The sequence below is a fragment of the Nipponia nippon genome, unplaced genomic scaffold (genome assembly GCF_047370975.1).
Source record: "Nipponia nippon isolate SJK-2023a ecotype South Korea unplaced genomic scaffold, ASM4737097v1 scaffold_9, whole genome shotgun sequence".
NCBI lineage: Eukaryota > Metazoa > Chordata > Aves > Pelecaniformes > Threskiornithidae > Nipponia > Nipponia nippon.
In genome coordinates this window covers 25092178-25115995 of record NW_028262413.1, presented here as the reverse complement: position 1 = coordinate 25115995, position 23818 = coordinate 25092178, and the positions used below count along the sequence as shown (strand labels likewise).

Genomic DNA, 23818 nt, shown 5'->3' with positions numbered 1-23818 from the left:
GTGTGGGCTTGCACCAGTACCAGATACCTTGTGTTTAGTGCCCAGTGGACTACAGGGCAAAGACCACCCATTTGGGTGAGCAGCTAAAGCCTGTGGGTCAGGGAAAGGTGTGTTTATCCTCGCCTGGGTTGTAAGCTTGCAGTTGGAGAGCATCGCTAGAGCAGGGCTGGATTCTTATAGAAGGAACTTAAACAAGAGTAAGTGGTGTATTGCTCGTCCCAGCCATACATGCGCAGGTGTTAACCCTCCCCATGACAAAGAAAGGGTTCATAGGGTGTGCTTTGGATTTGACTCTGGATTGGATCAAATGTTTGAACAGATAGTTAGCAAACAACACATTAAGTAATAGGACGTACATATTGTAGCAAGACTTAATGCTGATTAAGTAGTTATCAGAGATTTAAATGGCTCCAGGATACGCTGTAGTAACTGTGTCTCAGCTCAAGTCTCTCTAATATTGTGCAGAAAAAAAATGCATGACTGCATTTCTTTGTTCTCCAGTGTTGCAATAAACCCATCCTTAATGTCACAGCTTCACAAAACTTTTTATTTAATAGTTTGCAAAAAACCCAATAAATCTTGAGCTAAGTACATTAGTAGGGTGGTGCCCCAGCATTAATCACAGAGAGATGTATCCATAGTAAGATGCTGTGTCATGGGGTAGGTGTTTGGACAGGTTAAAAACCAAACCAAAACAAAAAAACCACCAACCCCCAAAAAACCAACACCAACCAGGCAATTGTGCACATTTGCTACCAAAGTTTCAGTGTAGCTTCATGTCTTCTATTACTGCTTCAGAGCTATTGGGAACATTATGTATAAGTTATGATAAATAGTTAGCGTGCTCTATTCCCCACTTTCTGCAGGACAATAAATGTGCTATGAGTTGCACATATTCCACTTCTTCCGTGCCATCTCTGATTTTTGCTCCTTGCAGGATATTCGTCATGGAGTTCAACCTGACTGTACTTGGGAACACTGGGCGTGTCTCATGTGAATTAGAGCTCTTCAGCTATTGTCTCCTAGTCCAAAAAATAAAAAGTGAGATGGCAACTTTGCGAGGAAAGAGAAATCCTGTCAGATTCGCTCAGTGGCTCTGGCTCCAAGTGCATAGAATGGGCATATACCTGGGCCAGGTATAGGAAAACCTCAAAAGAGGTGAGGTGAGGAACTTTTTTAGTCAGTTCTTTGAGCTTTAGTTGCAGAACAACCCAATGTGCTAACACAGGTGTTCCCAGTGCTGTATTTGGGAGGCTCATATCACGCTGCTGAGCTGTGCTAGGAGCTGCCTGCAGTGGCATCTGAGTGTAGTTTGGATTTCTGCAAGAGCGCTGGGGACAGGTGCTCCAAGCACTGGTGGGCTTGAAGCTTCTTGCCTGGTTTTGACTGCAGTTGCCACTGCTGGTTTTTTGTTTGGGTTTTTTTGTGGTTCTCCCCCCCCCCCCCCCCCCCCCTCCCCAGAGTGAAATAATATAATATTTCAGAGAGGCACCTGGGAAGGGAGGCTGACTGGAATATGAGTGTCTTGGAGTTTGTCTTGGCTCAGTAATTTTCTTTAGTATGAAATGCAATTAAAGCTTGACTTTGCTTTTGAAAACACATGAACAAAACACTATTTCTTCTGCTTTTAAGTGACCACAGTGCTCTGCGTTCCTCTTTCCTTCCCTATTTCTATCTGCCTCTGTCTGGAGTCATACCAAGGCTTAGAAAAGAAAGTCAAGCAGCTTTTCAGCAGATAGACCATGTCACGGCATGACTTGCAACAGAAGAGTGGAAAAGAGTCCAAACTACAGTTTAGCATAATATCTACTTTATTTTTCTCCAGTGGGCTTGTGTGAACAAGACACCAACAACACTTGCTATAAATTTTGGAAAATACGGTCTGATGCATACAGTGACTTTCTCTACTGGTTGTGTGGTCTGTCTTTTGCAATATTTCTTTTGAATGTGTTATAAAACACTTCTGAGAGCAGGCTAATTTTTCTGTCACTTGTAAGAACTGTTTTCTTAGTCATTTGCCATGCAGTGTTTGGCGAAGAGGACACAGGTGCTGGATACAATTAGAAAAAACAAAGATTTCTGTCCAAAGGATGGTGCATTTCTATTATGTAGGGCTGGAGAGAGAAGTCTGTGGTTCATAAATGGAATTGAAGTATAAAAGCTATGATAGTTACATTTGAGTAACTCGGTGACTGTCGTATGTCAGTGGGAATAGTTGAATGCTGAATAAATGTCATAAACACAAGTTCAGGGTGGTAGTTGTTATATGTTTTTATATATATAGAAAACAGCTATAGGTATAGCTGTGCCTGGCTCTCAGCCTCCACCAGACTTGTTTTCGTTTCCTGGCATTTAATGGGTGGGATATGTGTGCGTATCATGATATAGCCTGAATTTTATACAGGGGTTGTATGGGAAATAAAACTGCTTTTTTTCCCAACTTGAGGTTGCCTGAGCCATGGTACCTAGAGCCATTTTATTTGTAAAGCTTTCCTCATTCAAAGGAGCATCTTATGGTGCACCAGTACATGTGCAGACATGATAACATAGGTTTAGGTGTGACTGGAGGCAGTTTCTCCTGTGAATGAGAAAGCAGAGCCAGGCCACTGCGGCATTTCTCCTTTGCATAAATAAATAACTAAATGTTTTAATACTGTTTTGTAGTTATTCTACTGTAAGAACAGAGTGGGCAAAATTGTAAGAGCAAGGAGCTCTTGCAGCTCCTGCATCTGAGGAAGATGAAAGAGAGAAGGCCATCATCAGGAGGTGCTGCTGGTCTGCCTCTCCACCCTAAAAGCATTTGCCCATTGCCAGGGAATGCAAACAGCCTTGTCGCACAGCTGATCTTATTGCAGTAGTGAAAGTACAGGTTTTGAAACCTTTTGTTCATATATAAACAGTTGAATCTAATATAACTTTTAAGCTTTTTTTTTTTTTTTTCTCCCAAATATTAGAGTTTTGGTTTATATCTAGAATAAAGAAAATTATTTAAGAGCCTGTAACTTGAGAACTAGGGGAAGATTATTTTTGGTTTCTTATGCAATCTTAATTTGGCTCTGTTCTAGGAGTATCTTATATCCCAGCCCTTAATTACACAGGACCCCAGTCCTCACATGTGCAAAGGAAATGCAATTAAAATCAGATGGGCAGTTGTGAATTTCATATACAACTTGCAACTGCTGGTCTTTGTAGCCTAAATAATGTAACTTGTTAGTTGTGTTAATGTCTAGTGATTGACTCGAAATTTTCTTTTTGCACAGAGAAAAGCTTTATGGTCCATATTTTGAGTTCTTAATTTCACGATTGATACCTGGGGTAGGTGATGTAGCTTTGAGGCTGGCTTTTCTGTAGTGACAGCTGTGAGTATGAAGGCAGAGTTGAGAAAAACATTAGCTGAAGCACCTCCTTCAAAGAAGTGTTGAAGAAGGCACTAAGTTATGTAAGTGTCTGAGGATTAGGCTTCCCAATTTTCATGCTGATATTTAATAAATTGTCTAAGAGATGATGTTTTATTGATTATTTTGGTGGACTTGGTAGTGTTAGGTTAATGGTAGGATTTGATCTTAAGGGTCTTTTCCAACCTAAATGATTCTATGATTCTGTGATTTTTCTTCTCCTTACAGAAACAGGATATGTATGAGTTGCCATCCTTTCTGACTGCACTGTATTTCTACCAAAGAGTCTGCATCCTTTTTTGTGAATCCTTCCCATGAAGGACACAAGAGGGAATGATCATATCTAGAATATTTATTGCATGAAACATTAAATCTAATCCTAGAATTAGTAATAAATTTGGGCAAACTAAGTTTTGACTCTTGGTGATGATAATGACATGTGAAATTAGGTGTGAGCATGTTTACTACAGCGGGGAACTTGAACTGACCCATGACCTCATGAGCTGGTGGAGTTCAGGGTGACCGAAACCATGCCAGTGATACAGCTTCGCTTGCAAGATCAGCCTCTGGGTGGTGACCTGGAGGATGAACTCCAGTCAGGTTGTGCAGTACCCAAACAAGGGAGGAAATCAGCTACCTGAGATGTTTTTCTCAATTAATTTAATTCTCAGGGTCAAATTATATGTAACTTTATATCCTGGGGTGTACTAGAAAAGTAGGTGCTGAGGAGCAGGCTTTTGGCAGTGATGAAGTTGTGTTTTTGACATGCAGGCAAGGGTGGATTCAAACTGGTCCTGAGGAGATCCCTGCTATTTCTAGCACTGGTGCAGCTTGGAGGGGCCCCTTCCAGAACTATTCTGAGGCAAAGCTGAGAGGATGAAAACGCTGAAGACAAGATCTCTAGCAGCAGGAGCAGGGTGGTCTATGGCCTTTAGATCAGGCAAAATCACTTTCCGATCACAGTCTTTTCCTGGGCAGGATTGATGGGAGGCTTCTGTGTAGCGGGAATGTTCTCTAGGCTGACAAGTTGAGGGGTTTTGTCAGGTAGATTAATACTTAATGGGATTTTATGGCCATCAATTCTCCACACAGTGGTAATGATATTTTGGTGGAGGTATGACTTTTGGTATAGCTGAGAGCCTAGCCAGGCATGCCCTTGTGTTCCAGCTCCCTCTTCTCCCCTGTGCTCAGGGGTTGCTGAGGGCGGAGGAGGAAGGAAGGAAGAAGCCACTAAGCCACTGAAGCAATGAGAGTCACAGAAAGGTTCAAACTCATCCATAGGTCAGCTCACCTTTTCTAGACTTAAGGAATTGTAAAACACCACCTGTGAGAACATGTGCAATGTATGTGTGTCTGTCTTAAAATACATGAATACCACTTTCTGTATGGGTCATAGAAAAATCTGGTCAAAGAAGGATGTAGTAGCTTCTCTTTCCTGCAGAAAACATCCCGCCATTTGGTCAGTTCTATGAGATATCATGGCACCCAATTTAACCTTGCAGCTTGTAAGCATGCACATTTATTTGACAAGAAAATGCTAAGAGCAAACTGAATGTACAGCTTGCTTAAACAGCCAATAAATCTAGGTTATATCTTCCTTCCCCAGACAGGAAACAAGGCAGCTATTTTAAAATCTGGCCTTCCTGTACACACTGAAATAGAATGATTTTTCTTGTGCTAGACAGAGCACGACAATACTTTCACATTAAATAATGAGCTCTTACTGTTGCTCTGAATTAAACAGGCAGGATTGGACAGAAACCATTCTTTCTCCAAAAAAGACCAGCTCCAATGATTTCTCCAGGCATTGACCTCTGCAAAGATTAGATCATCCAGGGAGGAAGAGGAGCAAAGCAACCTGAATGGTGGGGAGAGAAGCTTTGCCAGTAGCTTTGTTGGGGGTCTTCCATTGCATTTCACTTACTCAGGCATGGGGAAAATTACAGATAAGATCTCCTAATTTGTATGAAGCTCAATTTGATGCAAGAGCCTTTTGCAATCCTAACTGTTAAACAGTTTGGATTATCTGGCTGGAGGCTGTTTCTGCCAAAGGCAAGAGATCTGCATTGCAGTTGTTAAGGAGAAGAAGTTATGATGTGAATTCATGTCAGCCTGTAGCCTTCAGCTACCCGCAGTGCATCTTTCCCTGTGGCCCTGGGTTTGCGCAAAGTTAGAGCCAACACTTGCTCAGACATGGAATATGGCATGTAGCAACTTTTCATTTGCATTGTTGTACTGTAGTGTCTGATTTCAGCAATTAATGTTTATTTTAGCTTCTCTGTGTGCTGGGAAGTAGTGGTCGTCTCCTCATTGCTAAAAATAAGCAGACAAGTTTATATAGTCTAATCTCTCCCTGACATGTGAGGGAACTATAATTTAAATTTATTGGTCTTAACAGTTGGAGATGATTCTGTGTGTGTGTTCAGAACATGCCAGATTCAAGTCCTGGCATATGCTCCTGCCACAATCATTTCCTTTATCTCTTAGCTTTCTGTAGGTGCCAGTTGATACCTGTGGTATTACTTCTGTGTATTCCTGCTGCACACTTGCAAGAGGACTGAGACCATACTTTATTCATTGCTGACATTCTTGTTTCTAACCAGAAGTGGAGAACACTAAGGGAATCTGAGTTTGTATACCAGAGGATGAAGCTTTCTTGGCTAGACTGCTGGATAGATGAAAACAGAAATAAGATACCATAATCTAACTAGCTGAATTGATAGGCTGCCTATTTCATGAGCTCGCATTTGTTTTGAGCTGATTTAGAACTGTTTGGAAAACCATCCTGTCACTTCACAGGTATGGCTGCTAAAATATCTGGATACTATTTTTATAGGAAACTATATTGCCTATTTGCCTATCTCTGAAGATATTTCTGCTTATGTTTTAGAACATATTTTTCACTTTGTTTTTTTACTTGAGCTTCAACTCAGTGTCTCTTTCCAAAAGGATTCATTAGAACATATTTCCAAATTATTGCACTGGGTATAAAGAAAAGGTCTGTTGAAAAGCAGCAGCAAATACATGTCCAAATAAGAACATCTGGAGTCATATGAATCTGTCTTTCTCTTGTGAAAAGGCCCTTCTTGTTTCAACAGATTGATTTCTGATTGGGAAAACTTTTTGTCTGTTGCTTACAGCCAGTGAGACAACATACGTGTGAATACTGCTTTCCCTTCTTGCTCATTAACTTTTCTTTGAGTCAAGGATGAGAATTTGTAAGAGAAGCAAGAAAAGAAAATCTTAATTGTTGTGTAAATGACTTGGTTTTCTGTAATTTCATGGGGGGGTGGGGGGAGAGTTTCTGTTTGAATAGAATCTACTTGATTAGTGCAGATAAGGAAAGATAAAATTTTGGAATTTAATTGTAGCTGACCAAATCACCATCATTTCGGGATTTGCTTGTTTTTCCAGGTCAATCAGAACGTGGAGATCCAAAGGGCCCGTCTGCGAGATGATATTAAGGAATATAAATTCCGAGAAGCGCGTTTGCTGCAAGACTACACTGAGCTCGAAGAAGAAAACATCTGTCTCCAGAAACAAGTGTCTGTCCTGAAGCAAAATCAGGCAAGTCTTTCAAAATAGTGAGCATTGCTTTGATAGCACCAGTTAATTCCTCTGTTACGGCATGGTTCTGTCTCGTTTGAACATCCAACCATTTGTTTTCTATGTTTGTACTACTTTTAAGAATATAAGCTCTATCTTTTATTACCAAGAGTTGTCCCAAAATGTTTAAGTTCTTTCTAACTCTGTTTATCTAGAGTCATAAGAATTTACTGCTTGTACTTTGACCTCCAAGTCCTTCCATTGCCTTCTCTCTGTTTGATGGAAATGAAGTCTCTACCAGTCTGCTTTGTTACTTGGTTTAGTCTTTTTGCTACACTAGTTTTTCAGTGTCTCTTTGCAATACTCTCCATCCATCCATCCATCCATCCATCCATCCATCCATCCATCCTCTTCTACAGTATCTGTAACTGGGTGTATTTCTGAACATGTGTTTTTATTGCTACTTAGTGCTTACATTATCTCTCCAGTTCTGTACTCCTCCTCTCTTCTAGCTACTTTCGTTAAACATGGACTACTGTTATAGTTGCTCTATACTGTCAGACCTGTGTGACTGCTCATCTGAAATTTGTTGTTCATGTTTCATTGCACAGTTCCAGCTATTTTCAGAATTCTAGAAAACTGTGTTTTTGGAACAACTCAAGAATTGCCCTGAGTTATCATTTGTGGAGGTAATTAGATCTGTGTGGTCTTTGGCACGATTCACTTGTCTTCATCTACCAATTGGGGACTTGCTATTTTTATTCTTCAGGTACCTGTCAGTCTCATTCTATAAATAAAACTTAAGGTTCAATTGAGAAAACATTATAATATTCCTGAAATAAAAGCACTTGAAGAAAACAGTAGTATTAATACCATCTGTTGTAGTGAGCACACAGCAAAAGCTTATTAGGATTTGCTTCAGATCTCCTTCAGTGTTCTAAATGAAAGCTGCCCTAACAAGCAAGGTATTTGGGATATTGAATGTATTTAATTTACCTCCAGGTGAAACTCCATGTCAGTGTTTATCACTTTGGCCTCACTGATGTGCCCAAAAGGGGGGCTCCAGGTTGGACCTGTTCTCACCTGAATATATTTGGTGTAATTACACTGTTTTGGGTGCCCTGACATCATGTGGTAGAGATGAAGGGGCTATTATGCTTTAGATGCAGACTGGAAGAGGTAGTGATCTGGTAAAATCCAACCTATGTAGCTGGTTACTTTTGGTTTTCACCTTTTTTTGTCTCATTCAATGTATTCAGAGGAGCAAGTGAAAGTTCCTAGCTCCATGTTCACATTCTAAAATAGCAATATTCAAGACTGCTGTCATTCTGGGCTGAGCCAAGTTCAATCTCAGATGCTATCTTGTCAGTTGCTAGTAATTATTGACTACTGTGTTTATATTCTGCAACCTTTGAAAAGAGACTGCAATCTTAAATATTTGAGCTCAGTGGACGTATATAGAACCAAGAGCTAATTCTTTTAATGGCAATGGATTATTTTGTTTTCTACCTTGTCCTAATTCCACGTGAAGAATTTTATTAAGCTTTAATTAACCCACTGACATAACTAGAAGAAGCCATCAAGTTTTCCCAGGCTTAACTTGCAGAACTGAATTTACATGATTGATTCCTGGTTTTTAAATCAGGTGTGGTTCAGCACTACTAGATGGCATCTAAAATTCCTTTAGCAGTTTGAAAAAATCAGTAGGGTCGTATATCATGTGGTATGTTATCCTTTCTTTTGAGGTACGGAAAAGGTATTCTTAAGCTTCTTTTTTTTCCCCCAAGGGATTACAAATTTTACACTAATGGTTGGTGTTTATAATTTCAGTGCAAGAGCGGTTTAAAAAAATGCAATTTTACAGGTAAAAACTTATAGCATGCCATCAAATTTCATGTAGCAGCACTATGAGTCTGAAATGTGCAGTCTGAATTGTAGCTCTCTCTCAAGATGTGCTGAAATGATGATCACAGAAATGAGAAAACATCTTATTTTGAATGTATAAAAGCACAGTTTGACTGCTAGCTGCATCCTAACAGTTTTAAGCCCAGTGGCATATTCTAACAACAGTGCAGCATAGCTTTGTAATGCTGGCTTTTGGAAATATTGAGCTTGAATTTGTGGGAAAGTTGGCCAGGGAATTTGTTAATCAAACAGAGAAAGCATTTGCATAATGTGCTAGGAAAGCCTGTTTTGTGATGCCTCTGTATCACACACTCTATCTCCCACCTGTCCTAATTAAGCTGGAATAGATCAGATCATTTGAGAGTTTGCTTTGAAATTTTATTCCATGGTCTCTATGAAGGTAAGCAGTGTTCACAGCCAGAGTGCCAAAACTAGACTCCAGAACTGAAAAAATGTTTCTGTTCTCACCATATTTAGTGAAATCAAACATTCAAAAGTAAAATTACGTGGTGTCTTGTGGGCAGACATTTTCATTAGGTTTTTTTTTTTTTCCCCTCCATTTGTATATCTCCAGGTGGAGTTTGAAGGCCTGAAACATGAAATCAAAAGGCTCGAAGAGGAAACAGAATTTCTCAACAGCCAGCTAGAAGATGCCATACGGCTGAAGGAGATCTCCGAACGCCAGCTTGAGGAGGCCTTAGAGACACTGAAGACAGAGCGGGAGCAGAAGAACAATCTTCGTAAGGAGCTCTCTCACTACATGAACATCAATGACTCCATGTACAACAGCCACCTGAACATCTCTTTGGATGGATTGAAGTTCAGCGATGAAGCCACAGAGCCCAATAACGATGAAATCATGAATGGATTTGAACAAAACTGCCTCAGCAAACTCAGCAATGGCAAAAATAGTACATCGACGCCCAAGAAAAATGAAAGCTTCCCTCCAGCCCCAAGTCTAGTTTCAGATCTTCTGAGTGAATTAAACATTTCTGAAATCCAGAAGCTGAAACAGCAGCTTGTACAGGTAAATGGGTTTCCTAAACAACTGTGTACTTCCAAACAGCTGCTACAGTTTATTTGGGCTGTAATTTCAGTCTTTTCAATATCTCATGTGACCACAATACAGTATGAACTATATTTGGAAAGGCTCTGATTGATTTAGAATTTGAGGATGTTAAGTGTTTGTCAGTGGAAAACCATAGCTTTTTTTCCTTTTTCTTTTCTTTTCTTTTCTTTCTTTTTTTTTTTATGCAGAGAATCTAGCAGTCATGTCCCATGTTGTAATGCATCTTCTGTGCAGTACATGCTGTGTCTACTTCACTATGTCACTAGTGAGAAAGGCAGTATTTTGTTCAAAAATTGATAGTTACTCCAGTCATCCTCATGAAAAGGAGTTTTGTACACCATAACTATTTTCTGTAATTAGCTCAAAGAACTTGAAGTTTTAATTGGTATCAAACATTTCTGTGTTATATTTGTGCTATTGGGAGGTTGGAGAGTTCGAAACAAGGTACATATTTGTGTTGTGTAGTTATTAGATTTAAAGTTATTTTCTCAAGCATTTTTGAAGTGTTCTGTAAGAAAAAGCCTTTGTGGAAAAATTTGCTGGATTCTTTTCAAAATTAGAACTTTCAGAGGAGAAACTTCAGAAGTTTCCGTATTTCTGAGTCTTTCATGAAGCTCCAAGCTTCCACCATAGACTAGCTGCATGTTTTCTAATATTTACTTGATAATTTGCAAGATAACAGTAAACTTCAGCTAATCTTAAGCTGAAAGGATGTTTTCACAGTGCGTTTTGAAGTGGAAATGAGAAAGAATTGGCAAGGAACACTGTGCTTGAGTTTTAGAATAAATTAAATAGTCTTTTCTATAATGTGCAAGTGATCGGATTTCTGTAATCATATGAACCTTGGTTAAGTTGCTGTCTCTTATAATAAAACCTTTTAAGTGATACAGTTCCCTTTACGTAGATGTCTGTGTTCATACATTTCAGATGGAAAGAGAAAAGGTGAACTTGTTAACAACGCTACAAGAATCTCAGAAGCAGCTGGAAAATACACGGGGCGCCCTCTCAGAGCAGCATGAGAAAGTTGGCAGACTGACAGAAAACCTGAACGCAATGAAGAAGCTCCAGGTCAGCAAGGAACGTCAGTCTGCCCTTGACAATGAGAAGGAACGAGACAGCCATGAAGATGGAGACTATTATGAAGTTGACATCAATGGGCCAGAGATCCTGGAATGCAAGTACAAAGTGGCTGTGGCAGAGATTACTGACCTAAAAGAAGAGCTTAAAAATCTTAAAGCCAAATACAAAGAATGTGAGTCTAAGTATGAGGAAGAGAAGAGCAGATATGACACTGAGAGCCAAGCTCTCACTGAAAAGATCACCTCACTAGAAAAATCCAGTAAGCATGATAGAGAACAGGTGGCCAGACTGGAGAAGGAGCTGAAAAAAGTCAGTGATGTTGCTGGAGAAACACAGGGCAGCCTCAGTGTGGCCCAAGATGAACTAGTCACCTTCAGTGAAGAACTGGCCAATTTATACCACCACGTCTGCATGTGCAACAATGAAACTCCAAACAGGGTGATGCTGGATTACTACAAGGAAGGTAAAGGCGGACGCAGTAGTCCCGAGACCAAGGGAAGAAGGTCTCCTATTCTTCTTTCTAAAGGGCTGTTAACTATAGAGCTAGGAAAGGCAGAGAATGGAAGTGGTGACAGCAGCCCATCTCCAGTGTCATCTCTGCCATCTCCTGTGTCAGATCCTCGGAAGGAACCAATGAACATTTACAACCTGATCGCTATAATCCGGGATCAGATCAAACACCTGCAGGCTGCTGTGGACAGAACAACTGAATTGTCCAGGCAGCGTGTTGCCACTCAAGAACTTGGGCCAGTGGTGGACAAAGACAAGGAAGCTCTTATGGAAGAAATCCTGAAGCTGAAGTCCTTGCTGAGCACCAAGAGAGAACAGATAGCAACTCTGAGAACTGTGCTGAAGGCCAACAAACAGGTAACCCGGTGTTACAGATGTGAAGGTTATAGTGTCAGGGAATTGGGTCACAAACACAAGAGAATTTATCTTTGAGGTCATACTGCCACATCTTCAACTCAGTAGGGCTTTTGTTGCTGATATTTGTTTGGTACAGTGCTGAGGCAGGCTGTTTCATTAGAGGCACACAGCTGTCCCACTGTAAAGCTGAGAACTGGGGCTTTAACTGACTTTTGCTTGTCACATACTGATGAGACTTTTTATTAAGCTTAAGGTAGCTTCAACCTACTGCCTGTCTGAATTATATCAGGTTATATTTAATCTAAGACACCTAAAATGAAGAGGTAAATCTTATTTTCTACTGGAAAGAATTCTATTAGTTACCCTTAAAAGAGTTCTTAATCTTATGTATTCTTCTTTCTCAAATTTCAAAATAAAAGAAAACCTTTCAATGTGAGGATGTGATAGAAGAACATGGTCAACGTTACAGGGGTGAAAGGTAAAATTAGTCTTTGGGGATTGGGCTGTGCCATTTGATACATGGTAGCAGTCCAGTAGATGAAAATAAGTGCCATTAGACACCATGTGACATGCTTCATTTTCTCCTCTAAAGTTACAGTAATGCAAATCGAAGTTATCTTAAAAAAAAAAAAAAAGTATAGTGTTGTTTAAGAAATATATACATACTTTGTTTTCTTTTGCACATTTTAATAAAGGTGTCCCAAAATGTAAGATAGGCAAAGTGCTCTAAGGGTTAGAAAACTGTACAAGTGATTGATGAATGCGTTTGAATATAGAGATACTAAATAGGCTTTTTTTGTTCTTTGTGTTGAAGTATGTAAACTTTAATTTCTTTTAGTAGTTGGAGATAGGTGTCACTAAATGTATATTCTGTAACTTCCTAGATGCTGCTGTGTGGTTAGTAGGAGACCCATATGTCCAATCTGTTTCCAGTGTTGAAAAATGAAATTTTATTTAATCTGTACAAGAAAAGTTGACCAGAAGTTTAACATTCCAGTGCAAAGTAAATGTTTTGTTATGTGAAGAGTGATTAGAAATATCTCAGCCAGCCACTTTGTGAAAAGTTTCATTAACTAATATGTTTCTGTTCTTCTTGGTAAACAATAGACTGCAGAGGTAGCCCTTGCCAACTTAAAAAGCAAGTATGAAAATGAGAAAGCTATGGTTACAGAGACAATGATGAAGCTGCGAAATGAGCTGAAGGCTTTGAAAGAAGATGCTGCTACTTTCTCATCCCTGAGAGCAATGTTTGCTACAAGGTAAAGAACATACAAACTCTGCCAAATGTCATTCCTTGCTTGTTTGGGGGAAGAGCTGAGCATCCTGCCCTCCTACCCATGCACAGAGTGGCAGGGTGAGGTGCCTTTTTCCAAGTTTGTTGCTTACAGTGTTTGTCTGTGATATGTTTCTGTTGATGAGGAAAATACCAGGGATGTAGTATGTTGCCACAAAACAAGAAGTTGTTGTGGTGGTATTTATTTAATTTGGATGCAAGATTATTGCTGGTTCTTGAAAGCCATTAACTCTGAGAAGGAGTGACATTTAACAGTGCAAAATGAGCGTTTATTACGCAATGAAAATGTGAATCTGCTTGACCTGTAATGATCCAGAAAAAAGTAGAGATGTTGGAAACATACTATTATTTTTAGGTTGCCCATCCTGCACTTGACATCTCTGTCATTTCATTTACCTCTGTGAGCTGATTTGGGTTGCACATCTTTGGAACTTGCTTCTGTTTCTTAGTTGTGCTTTGTAGTGTTAACAGACAAAAAATACCTGCTGACACATCATGTGATGTAGAAGTTAAATGCTATTTTGATCTGCATGTTGCTTACTGCTTACTGTCACTGATTTCTTCTGTAAGTCTACGCATTTCTTTTGGGGAATGTTGAGGCAACAACATCATGTTACAAAATCCAGATCTGCTTCACAGCTAAGGAATGTTCAGTTGGCTCCTGTGTGGAGATGATCCTGGAAAACAGGAAAAGAAAAAGCTGTATCTAAAAGTTGTCAGTCGCAGCTTGGTGGGATTTACAGGGACATTGCTGGCAATGTTCATTTGCCTGTGTATTCCATGCATTGCCTAAAGAAGATGGAGAAGAGAGACTGTAAAGAATGCTGTTTAATGTAAACTAGACACTTGCTTTTAAGCTAACCCAAGGAGATGGGAGAGTCTGTATGTGCTGTATGCTGCTTCATTCTCTGCATTGTCTAGACACTTTTAAAAAACAAAACAAAACAAAAAAACCCAAACCAACAAACCAGAAAAGTTTTCTTTCTGTCCTCTGCTAAAAAGTACCATAGTAAGGAATCACGAGGGTGCTTATGAGGATACCTGAGGCTTTTCTGTATAGTCTTTTGTGGGGGTGGTTCTGCAGCAGCTCTCATGTTCCTTGAGTAATCTTAGGCTTCCTGGTGATTCAGCGTTTCCCAGCAGTATCTATGCATGTGGGTAAGCATGAAAAGGAGAAATGGATACCAAGGAATGCTAAAGGTTGAACTGTGGCAGCTTGTTATGCTAGAGAAAGGAATGCCCTGTACAGGCTGGATTTGTCCTACTTTCTCCGCGCCCCCCCCCCCCCCCCCCCTTTTCTGGAGTGTAATTAATATGCAGAAATTGCAATCTCTTTGTTAATTGTAGATCAGCTTGAAGCTGAGAGGAAAGAGGAAAAGCATACTGTTAACTTTCAGGTATTTTTCCTAGATGCAGATAGTTGGCTGTCTAAATTACATGTAACTGCAGTATGTTTTCCCTACGTGTTAATTTTCCTGCCCTAGTGTAAAAGTGAGAGAGTGAGTGTGAACTGGTTTGGAGAGGAATAATTGTCACAGAAATGCCAGAGGGGTAGTTCTCTCTCTGCCTTTCTCTTGGTGCATTATCTAGAGGTCAATCTTGTCCTTTTACTGGGAAGACAGTAATGAAGATTCCTTGGCATGGGGAAATTGGAGGCAAAATAAAAGTTTTTCTGAAAGCAACAGACTTCAGAGCTCTGTCCTGGGAGCTGTCACGGGTAGTTGTGGTTGATCAGAGGCAGGAGTGAGCTCTGTTTGGGGATGCACAACAGACTCCCCTGCCTAAATGAACAACTATAATTTCTGAATTTATGCTTAGTAACTGTAGTGAAAAAAATAAGGGGCCAAGAGCTGAGGATGGAGTCATGGTCCGCTGAGTCTTCCGTCTTGTGAGTGCATGCATTCCTGATCGTTGCATGGCAGTTAAGCAGCTGGGCCTTGTATTTTTGCGTCTAGCCTGAGACAGTGGCAGTTGCACAGAGCATGAAGAATTGCTTCTTTCTCCCAGTGTGCCCAGTGTTTCAGGTGCCACAATAGCTATCAAGACCTGTTACTGCAGGTAGGGTACTGTCACCCCTGGTCTCTGGTCAGAGAAGATTAGTAGCTTGGCAGTTTACCAAGTGCATTCCTCTGTCAGTGGTTGTTTCATCTAAGTCTCCATTTCAGGTAAGGTAGGTTTGGAAGGGGTGTTCCTAGGTGCTTTGGTGAAGATAACCTCAAAAATTGTTCTGGAGTCTGATCTTTAGGTGTGTTTCAAATATCAGAAGTATGTAACAGCCCAATTTGTCTTCATCATCGCAAGCAACCTGCTAATGGAGCACCTCTTAACAGTCTACAGTAAGTCGTGTTTCTTCTCTGGCCAAGAGGTTTGTATCAGCAGAGACTAATAACGAGTAATGGGGCCTTTACCCCACTGCGTTTGTTTCAGTGTTGTGTTTGAATGTGGTACAAAGCAGACTGTTGCACACAGATCTGTATTTTCTACAGGAAACCGCCCATTTTGTTTGATAGCAAGAGAGCTGTAACAATACATGAGAGTTGAAGGCTGGGGATGAATATAGCAACTGACCTAATTTCCTTTTCCAATAGGTTAATCCCACTAATTTGACAATACTACCAGCTATTTTTAATAAGTAATGCACATATAGTAAGACTTCAGCCCACAGACAAAGAAAGACTTGCAGAACACAGATTAACAGCTTCCAGTATTGAGGGACTGCTGCAACACTGTATGCCTAAAATTAAGCTGTCGTACGAAGGAATAAATCATGATATGTGTAATGTACTATGGATGTACATTCAATAGCTGTCCTGTTAAAGTCCAGATTTTCTTACTCAACACACACATCCCTGTTGTATGTGCAAACAGACTGAAAGCACTGGAAGCCAAATTAAAATCTGCCCTGTAGAGCTGAAAATGGAATTTATCTGCTTAATTAGACTGTAATAGCTATGTATATATCACTATTACAATCAAACATTTTGATGATTCATTAGTAAACTCTCTCTTCACCAGAAAAAAAAGATGTGATCACTTTAGATCCATTTAGATCCATTTAAAATCTGAAGAGAAGCTGAACGTCATTCTTGTTCTACTTTGTCAGGTAGGTTTGCACTTGCTAACAGGCAGCTTGGGTGCTGCAAAATGTAAATAAACAAGGCCTGGTGGTGATGCAGCAAATATTCATTAGGGTGCAGCCTTCAGCTTTATTACAAGATGTGAAGTGGTACTTCTTTCTCTTTATGGATACCATCTGGTTCTTGTACTTTACCTGCTATCTGGAGCAGCTGTTTGAAAGAATATTTCCCAAAATAGTCTTTCTCAAAATTCATCATATAAAATGCACTACTGTGGTTACTGTTTTGAGGGGGTTATGAATTTATTTACTTAGGAACTGAAAACAGAATAGCTTGTGTTCGCATGATGAGAGCGAACATTGTAAAGAAAGCAGTCACATTTACAGTACACTTGCAACGTTGAACTACAATAATATCTAGGGTGGGTATGTTCTGTATTTTAAAGAATAAATCCTTGCAAATTGGCCAAAGAAAATATGGCTTCACGCAAACCAGTCATTAAAATTTTTACCTTAGACAGTATAAACTAATAACGAGTTTGTTTTCAAATGGAAAATTTCCATTGAAATTTCCAAAAGGCAGAATAAGTCTTTAAAATGTAGTGTTTACTCTCAAAGTTTGAACTGTCTCTGAGTTTTAATTGCATTTCTATAACAAAAAAAGTATAGAGAGCACATATTTGCAGTTAACTCATTTCACTCAGGTCTTTGGTCAAGTATATATGAATCAAGGGGCTACTTTCAAAGTGTTTGTTGAGTATTTATTGAGTTTAATGTGACCAATGCCCTATGTTAACAGCACCAAGTAAGGAAAAAGTGAGTGAGGAGTTCGCAGCCTAGAGGTAAATATCACTGGTGGCCTTCAGATCGCTTCAAAGTGGTGCATAGGGAGCACAGAGCCAGGAGCTGCTGCTGTTTTTTCCTGGCAGAAATATTTAACCTCCAAAACTATTTTATGGTAGGCTTAATTTTTTTTAACTCTCATTTAGTAGGTTAAGAAAATGGTAAGATTTTTTTTTTTAATACAGAACAATAGAAATCCCTACTTAAGTGTGAGGAGGGGGGGGCTAGTAGCAAATTTGAGATAAATTAATTCATCATCTTCTAAAATATTGTCAGAATAAAGACTGATTCCTTTCTTTGCTATATGAAGAGCTTCTCCCAAGTGCTTTGAGGGAACTTGAAATGAATATGTCCTGTTTGCTAATGATTTGGGGTGGGAGCGAAGCATGGTTTCCTTGTCTTGTAGGTCAAGATATGTTTCTAGATTGCCTGTAAGCAATTTGTCATTCAAACTTGCAAGCCCATTAGAGCTCAGGTTTCTTAAAATTGATTATGGGGGAAAAAATACTGTATCAAAACAGATGAGAAAAATCCAGCTTGGAATTTAAGCTTGAGGGTTGTTTAGCTTAACTTTTCAGTAAGGAAGGAGGGAGTAAGAAAACTATAGGTTTCTGCTAGTTGTTTGGAGAACACGTCTGAATCTGCAATTTCCAGAGTACACTGCAAGTGATAGTGAAGCACAGGTACACAGATTCATAACTAGCAATTCAGGTTAAAGTCCTTAAAGGATGGTTAGATGAAGAGCAGGAGGCCAGCATGGCCATCACTTCATGGCCAAGAAAAGAATGCACTGAGAAAAGCTTGTCATGGACTGGACAAGAAGAGAGTTGAAACACAATTTTGCATTTTAAAAAGCAAAGGTTATTTTATTTTGTTATGCTAGTCTTTTCCTTGAGTTTCATTTGCTAGAAGTTGAGTAAGCATCCTTCCAAAAATTCTACTAAATATAGAAAATGGTAGAAACCATAACAGTGAAAGTACAACATGGTTTTTCACCTTTCTCTTCCCTGTGTTATTTTTCTGTTGTTTTTCTGTCTTTTGATATAGCCTGCAAGTTTCTTGGCTTTTGACTTGCATGTTAGGTACTATGTGTGCTCATAGGAGGACGCCATAATCTCTTCTCTCTAGAAGTACCTCCTGTGTGACAGGTTACAGCCAGGCTCTTGCGGTGGATGGAGTAAAGCGGGCTATAAACAGCCAAGCTGGCTCCTTGCTGGCTTATTTGCTCAGGGTCAGGCAACAACACCAAACAATTATATGAAGTTGCATTTGTCCTAATAAGCCCTGACAGACTTAAACTGGCTCTGAGAAGTGACTTAGGATACATCTTCACTCCTCCGATTAAAGACACAGGTTTCTCAACTTTGCTGCTCATGTATTTTCAGTTTCTTTTCCAGAGTCTGAGAACAAGCAAGGATAGTAAGAGAACAGACATTTCTCATCCCTCTAAAATAAAGATAGAGCAGTAATTAAGAAATCTAGCAGAAGTATAAGGCTTTGAAAAGCAGAGAACAAATATGCCTAGATGTAAATAATGGCTGTCCCCATGTTCTAGTGTTTCATAAACTGTAAATAAAGGGAGAGACAAACTCTTCAACAAGTCAGCAAGAGGACAAGCGGCAAGTGTTAGAACATACTGGAAAGACTGACAGCATGTAACATGAGATGAAGATCACAAGATAGTGCTTGTGATAAAGAAACAAAACCATGATTACACACAAGAAACTAGCAGCTATCTGTTGTTCATTGTTCATGAGAAAAGGTGTTTCAAATGAATACATACGTCACTTCAGAATCATACAAGCTCTGTCAGTTTTCCAAGTCTCCAAAGCATTTGGGAAAATATTCTTGTGTTCATGGACATCAAAGGCCTGCAGAATACAAAGGAGTTTAAATTCATGCAGAGAACAGTGGAGTCCTTACCAGATTGAGAATTATAGCTAAAGAGTCTTCATACTGGACTCCACACAGTAGAAGCATTCAACTTCTCTAAAAATATCCCATAGGATAAATGCTCAGAGGAGCCAGACACAGAAAATGTTACTTCGAAAATTTCCAGAATGGGATTCCCAGATGGGAGTAACAGCATTTGCCTTCTATTCCTGGTGCTAGATCTAGAGGTGATGAATGATGTCTGGAGAGAAAAATGCCTGGGCTGCCAGCACCCACATGAAAATAAGGAGGCATCCAGGCAGGACAAAGGCATTTGACTGTCTTACAGACATGCTACAAAAAGACATGAGTGATGTCGTGCGCATAGTCATGTTTATAACACTGATGTGCCTGCTCTAGACTTTAAATGTGTCTGGCAATTAAAATGTCTACTACAAGTAATGCTGGATACATTGAGACTCAACCTTGGTGAAGGTGCCCCTTGTAGATAGACCCTGAACCTGGGTTGCAACAGTGAGTTTGCACTCTTCTCCCAGATGTCTTCTCCAAACCTCTCTTTTGAAGTAGCTATGTCCACACCACTAATTCCTGTGTGCCTTGGTGCTTTGTTTGAATGCCTGCTGTTAAGGAGAGTAAAACAGGAGGTGTTTCTGTGATACAATAGCACTGCTGTAGAAATATTCAGAGTAAAGACAATGCTAGCTCTTGTTAGGTAGTTAGTATGCCCTTTTGTTTTTAATCAAAATGGAAAGTGAGTTACTTTAAAATACCTTATTATGGGAGACTGCTGCAGCAGCAGTTACTTGTATCCATAGTCCTTTAAATAGGCAAGCCTTGGTTTCATTTGGCAATTATTAGGAAGTGTCAGTGCTCATAGTCTGTAAAAAAAAACAAAGCATGTGCACAGCTTCAGTGGTATAGGGTAGAGAGGAATGGAGAGTTCAGGATTAGATCTTCCACTCCTTGCTACGCCTTTCGGTGAAGATCTGGGAAAAATGTCTTTCCTGTGCAATAGCTTTAAAATTACTTCTAATCTAGTGGCATCGGATTGTTAATGTCAACCTTTAAATATAAAAAAGAAAGGAATTTTCTTTTGAATTCTAGGAGGACGGAAGAGATGGGCTTAGTATACTTCCTAAAAATGTCTAAAAGATGCTGCTGACCTAGCAGAGGGCCTTGGTCCTGCAGTCAGGTCATTGTGAGTTCTGGTTGCACCTGCATGTGGACTAGTGCACATGGCAAACTCGCCTGCCTGGGAGCATGCTTATGTGGGGTTAAGCTTCTTAATACTTCTGCTTCAACAACTTTTTAGAAAACAAATGTATTTGGTTTTATGGATATGCAAAACTCTATCCAGTGTGAGTTCCTTCAGAGGAGACCAGCTCAGACAGATTGGGTGAGATAATAGTTATGATCTAGTTTCTGACAGCATGCCTGTTTTCTGCTGTCAATCCCTAGTAACAACCTTCTGTGTTCTTCCACTTAAAAATCCAAATCATATATAGACTGGCTCTGAATCTTACCCTTGATGCTGAGGAGCGCAGCTCTGCAGTACATCATGGGGCTCATCTGCATTTGCCACACAACGCAGAGTGGAAGGCCACCTTGTGAAAGGAGGTTCAGTAGCTTTATTACTGCCATAATCATCTTCCCTATGTTCCTTCTTTGGTAATACAGAATTGTTGCTTTCTCTGCGGATGAGCTGGTTTTCACCAGGGGCTGGGGTCAGGGGGAGGTGGGGGGAAGGTGTTAAAATTCAGTCTTTAATATTAATTTCTAATATAAAGATTCAGTTTGAACTAGCAGGTGGCTAATATCCTTTATAGTCGAACAGTGCTCATTTACATGTCATTTTAACTGCTTCTCTGCTAATATGTTTCCTGGTTTTCAATAAAGCCAAAACATTGTGATTTTAATCTTCCATGTTTTAATGTAGGCTTTAATTTCTTATGTAGGCTGACAATTTAATCTCTCAAGGTAGAAGTTAAAGTAGTTGATGCTTCTCTCAAAAGGCGTCTTCAGTCACATGCATTGCTTTCTTGGAAGTTGTAATATGGTCCTCATTGATTGCAGAGGAGGGGGGGAAAGGTATAATTATACCCAGGAGTATTTGGTTACATCACTTTTTTTTCTGGAAGAGGTCTTGATTCAGTAGTGAATTTAGCTATAAATGTTATTAAATGTAGTACATGCTAAAGCTTAAATAAAATGGTATGTAGAAATAAGGCACAACTGGCATTTGTGGGAAATAGTGGCATGCAGCTTTTGAAAATGAGACAACCCATTGTTATATTTTTCAGTAATTTGGCTTCACATAGTGTTTTAGAGGATTCAGTTTTTATTTCTCATCATTATGTTTAACATTCAGGATATTTATTTCATCTGTGTAGATGTTTGTTTTAGCTGGTGTTGTTTTTAAAAATCTAGTTATGTTTTTTTAAGCTCCTTTTTTTATTGTTGTTAACTACCAGTCATAAGAAAATAGCCAACATCAAAGCCCTCTGTTCACTGTCCACTCAAAACTGTGAATGTGTAAATGTACAACAGGCTTATGCTAATTTCATATTCTTCTTCAAAGCACGAAAGCTCAATTATTTTCTTTCAAAGGTGTTTTTAAAACAAAGACCTTTTTGCATTGAATATACAGCTGGGAAGTAGCTCAGCACATGGCAAATGAAATAGTAAAAGGGAAGGATCTTTTATTGTTATATCTGCAAAACAGTGTAAATATAGATACACATACCACAAAAATATGCTGCCATAGCTACTGCTACTAGCTTTGCATTAAGCTAAAGTAGTGGTAGAGACTGTGTCGTCTTATATGCTTAGGGAGGCTAACTTGGGGGGGGGGGGGGGGGGGGGAATTAAATTGGGAGCCAGTGAACAGCAGGAAGTAAGTAAGTAGGGCAGATCCCAGTCCACCTGTGCATGCAACATCTACATCCACTTCTAGGAAACTTTTCAACCCTCACCTGTTCTGTTCAAGTGAACAATTGCTGTATTTTGCAGCATAGTGTTCCTCTGACCCTGGACAGCCATGCTTGCACCAGGAGAAGGTTTGGTTCTGAGGCTATATAATTTCATTTGACTTATATATCAGGAAAACAGGTTCAGGACGCATGACTGTGTGTAGTCATAGTAGTTAACACTCCTGCCTCTCCCTAGTCCTTGCCTATATGAGAGAACATGTATATATATATATATTCTCTCCTATATATGAGAGAACAGTTATTCAGGTACAGTAAAAACTGCAGCTGCATGTATGCTACTGATAACACTTCCTTTTTGTTGGAAAGGAAGGAAAAACTCCCTGCATAGAGTTTTATGGGAAAAAAAGCTAATTTAGATATTTGAAGTAGTGAATGCCTTGTAATTTCTAAGGACAGTCATTTGATGTTTTAAACCTTTGTGCTAACAGAAAACTTGATGAGATGATGACTTGCTACAATAACCTTTTGGAGTCAAAATCATGGCTTTAATTATAGCTTGGCTCATGTGCAAACACCTTTACTACCTTCTAGACTCTGACAAGCATTTGTCCATGTTATCAGTTAGCTATCAGGTTTGGCACAACTGACTGGGTTTGATCAAGAGGCATTTGAGTAATACCAGAAATGTTTAGAGAAGAGGATTAAGGGACATTAGCAAGACTGTGTGGGAAGTCCCTACTCTGCTTTACTGCAATGGTTTAGTTTTCTTTTCATCATCTCTTTTGTTTCTAAAGGTGGGGGGTCAGAAATCTGCCACTCTTGCCTTGGCTGGCTTTGATTAGCACTTCTCTGGTGGAAGTCAAAGGAGTAGACAGACTGCAGCAATCTTGACACAACTTCACTGAACTGAAAATTTCAGGGCTACATTAACTTCCTGTTCTGTACAAAAAAAAAGTGGATACATTTTGTTTCACAAGAAAGGAGCTGGGAAAAGGGAAAAAACCACCCCATAATTTCACCTTGCCCAAATCTCTTGGCAGGGTAATACTGAGAATGAAACAAGGGTAATGGGGACAGGTCACTCCAGTGCCAGATCATATTTTGCTGAAACAATCACATTACATTCGTCAAGGAATTGGCAACACTTTCTGGATATTCCCCTGGTTTGCAGTAGTGAAGCTTTGAAAGAATCAGGTTTGAGGCATGGGTAGAAAAGAAAGCAAAAAGGTAACTTGTGATATAACCAGACTTGCGCTTTTCACCTCAAATGTCATGAGCATGTTTGAAAACTGGAGGGAAACCCCATAGCCTTCAGGCGTCCCAGTAATCACTGGACTGTGCCTTGCTCCCACCCCCAAGTGAAGAAAATACATCTCTGACAATCTAGAGCAATAGGGCACAGGGTTAGCAGTGGTGCTGTGAGCTATTCATTTCTGTAGTCATGCCCTCATTTTGGAGCTGGTGCCACCTTCCATAAGAGGGGAGGACTGTTATGCTTACAAGAGTTATTTTCATCTTTTCTGACTTCCTGTGTTCCAGCCTGTGTTCCTTTCTAGTGCTAATGGTAAACTGGGTAAGACCTGGCCCTTAGTCTGCTTCCTCCCACTGAGGTGTATGGATTGGTTTTGCCTTGTAAGGTCCATCTAGCTATGAAGAGAAAAGGGCAGGTGGTAGGCTTCTAGCAAGTTTAAGGTTCCTAGTTTTGTTTTTTAAAAAGAGAAACCCCTCACACACTGTGCTCCACAGTAAGAGAGAGACTGTGATGAACTCAAGAGCAGGATACACAGAGATTTGAGTGGATAGATTCCTGCTCACATAGTGGCCCTAAACTCAAAACCTTCTGGTATGCTAAGCTACATCGCAGTTGTAGTTCATGCAGGTTTTATATGAATATTTTCTGGGTTATTGTTTAATCTCTGT

At 39.7% G+C, this 23818-nt stretch overlaps 1 protein-coding gene across 6 annotated transcripts in view; it reads left to right on the top strand.

Annotated features, from left to right (window-relative positions):
• Positions 1–23818, top strand: part of BICD2 (BICD cargo adaptor 2) — a 136824-nt gene that overhangs the window by 99367 nt on the left and 13639 nt on the right. For all 6 annotated transcript variants that reach the window (XM_087742918.1, XM_087742920.1, XM_087742919.1 and 3 more), the window contains 4 exons: positions 6810–6962; positions 9421–9873; positions 10843–11862; positions 12970–13121. In XM_087742918.1, coding sequence (XP_087599044.1) covers positions 6810–6962; positions 9421–9873; positions 10843–11862; positions 12970–13121 — 1778 coding nt within the window. The remainder of the gene's footprint in view (positions 1–6809; positions 6963–9420; positions 9874–10842; positions 11863–12969; positions 13122–23818) is intronic.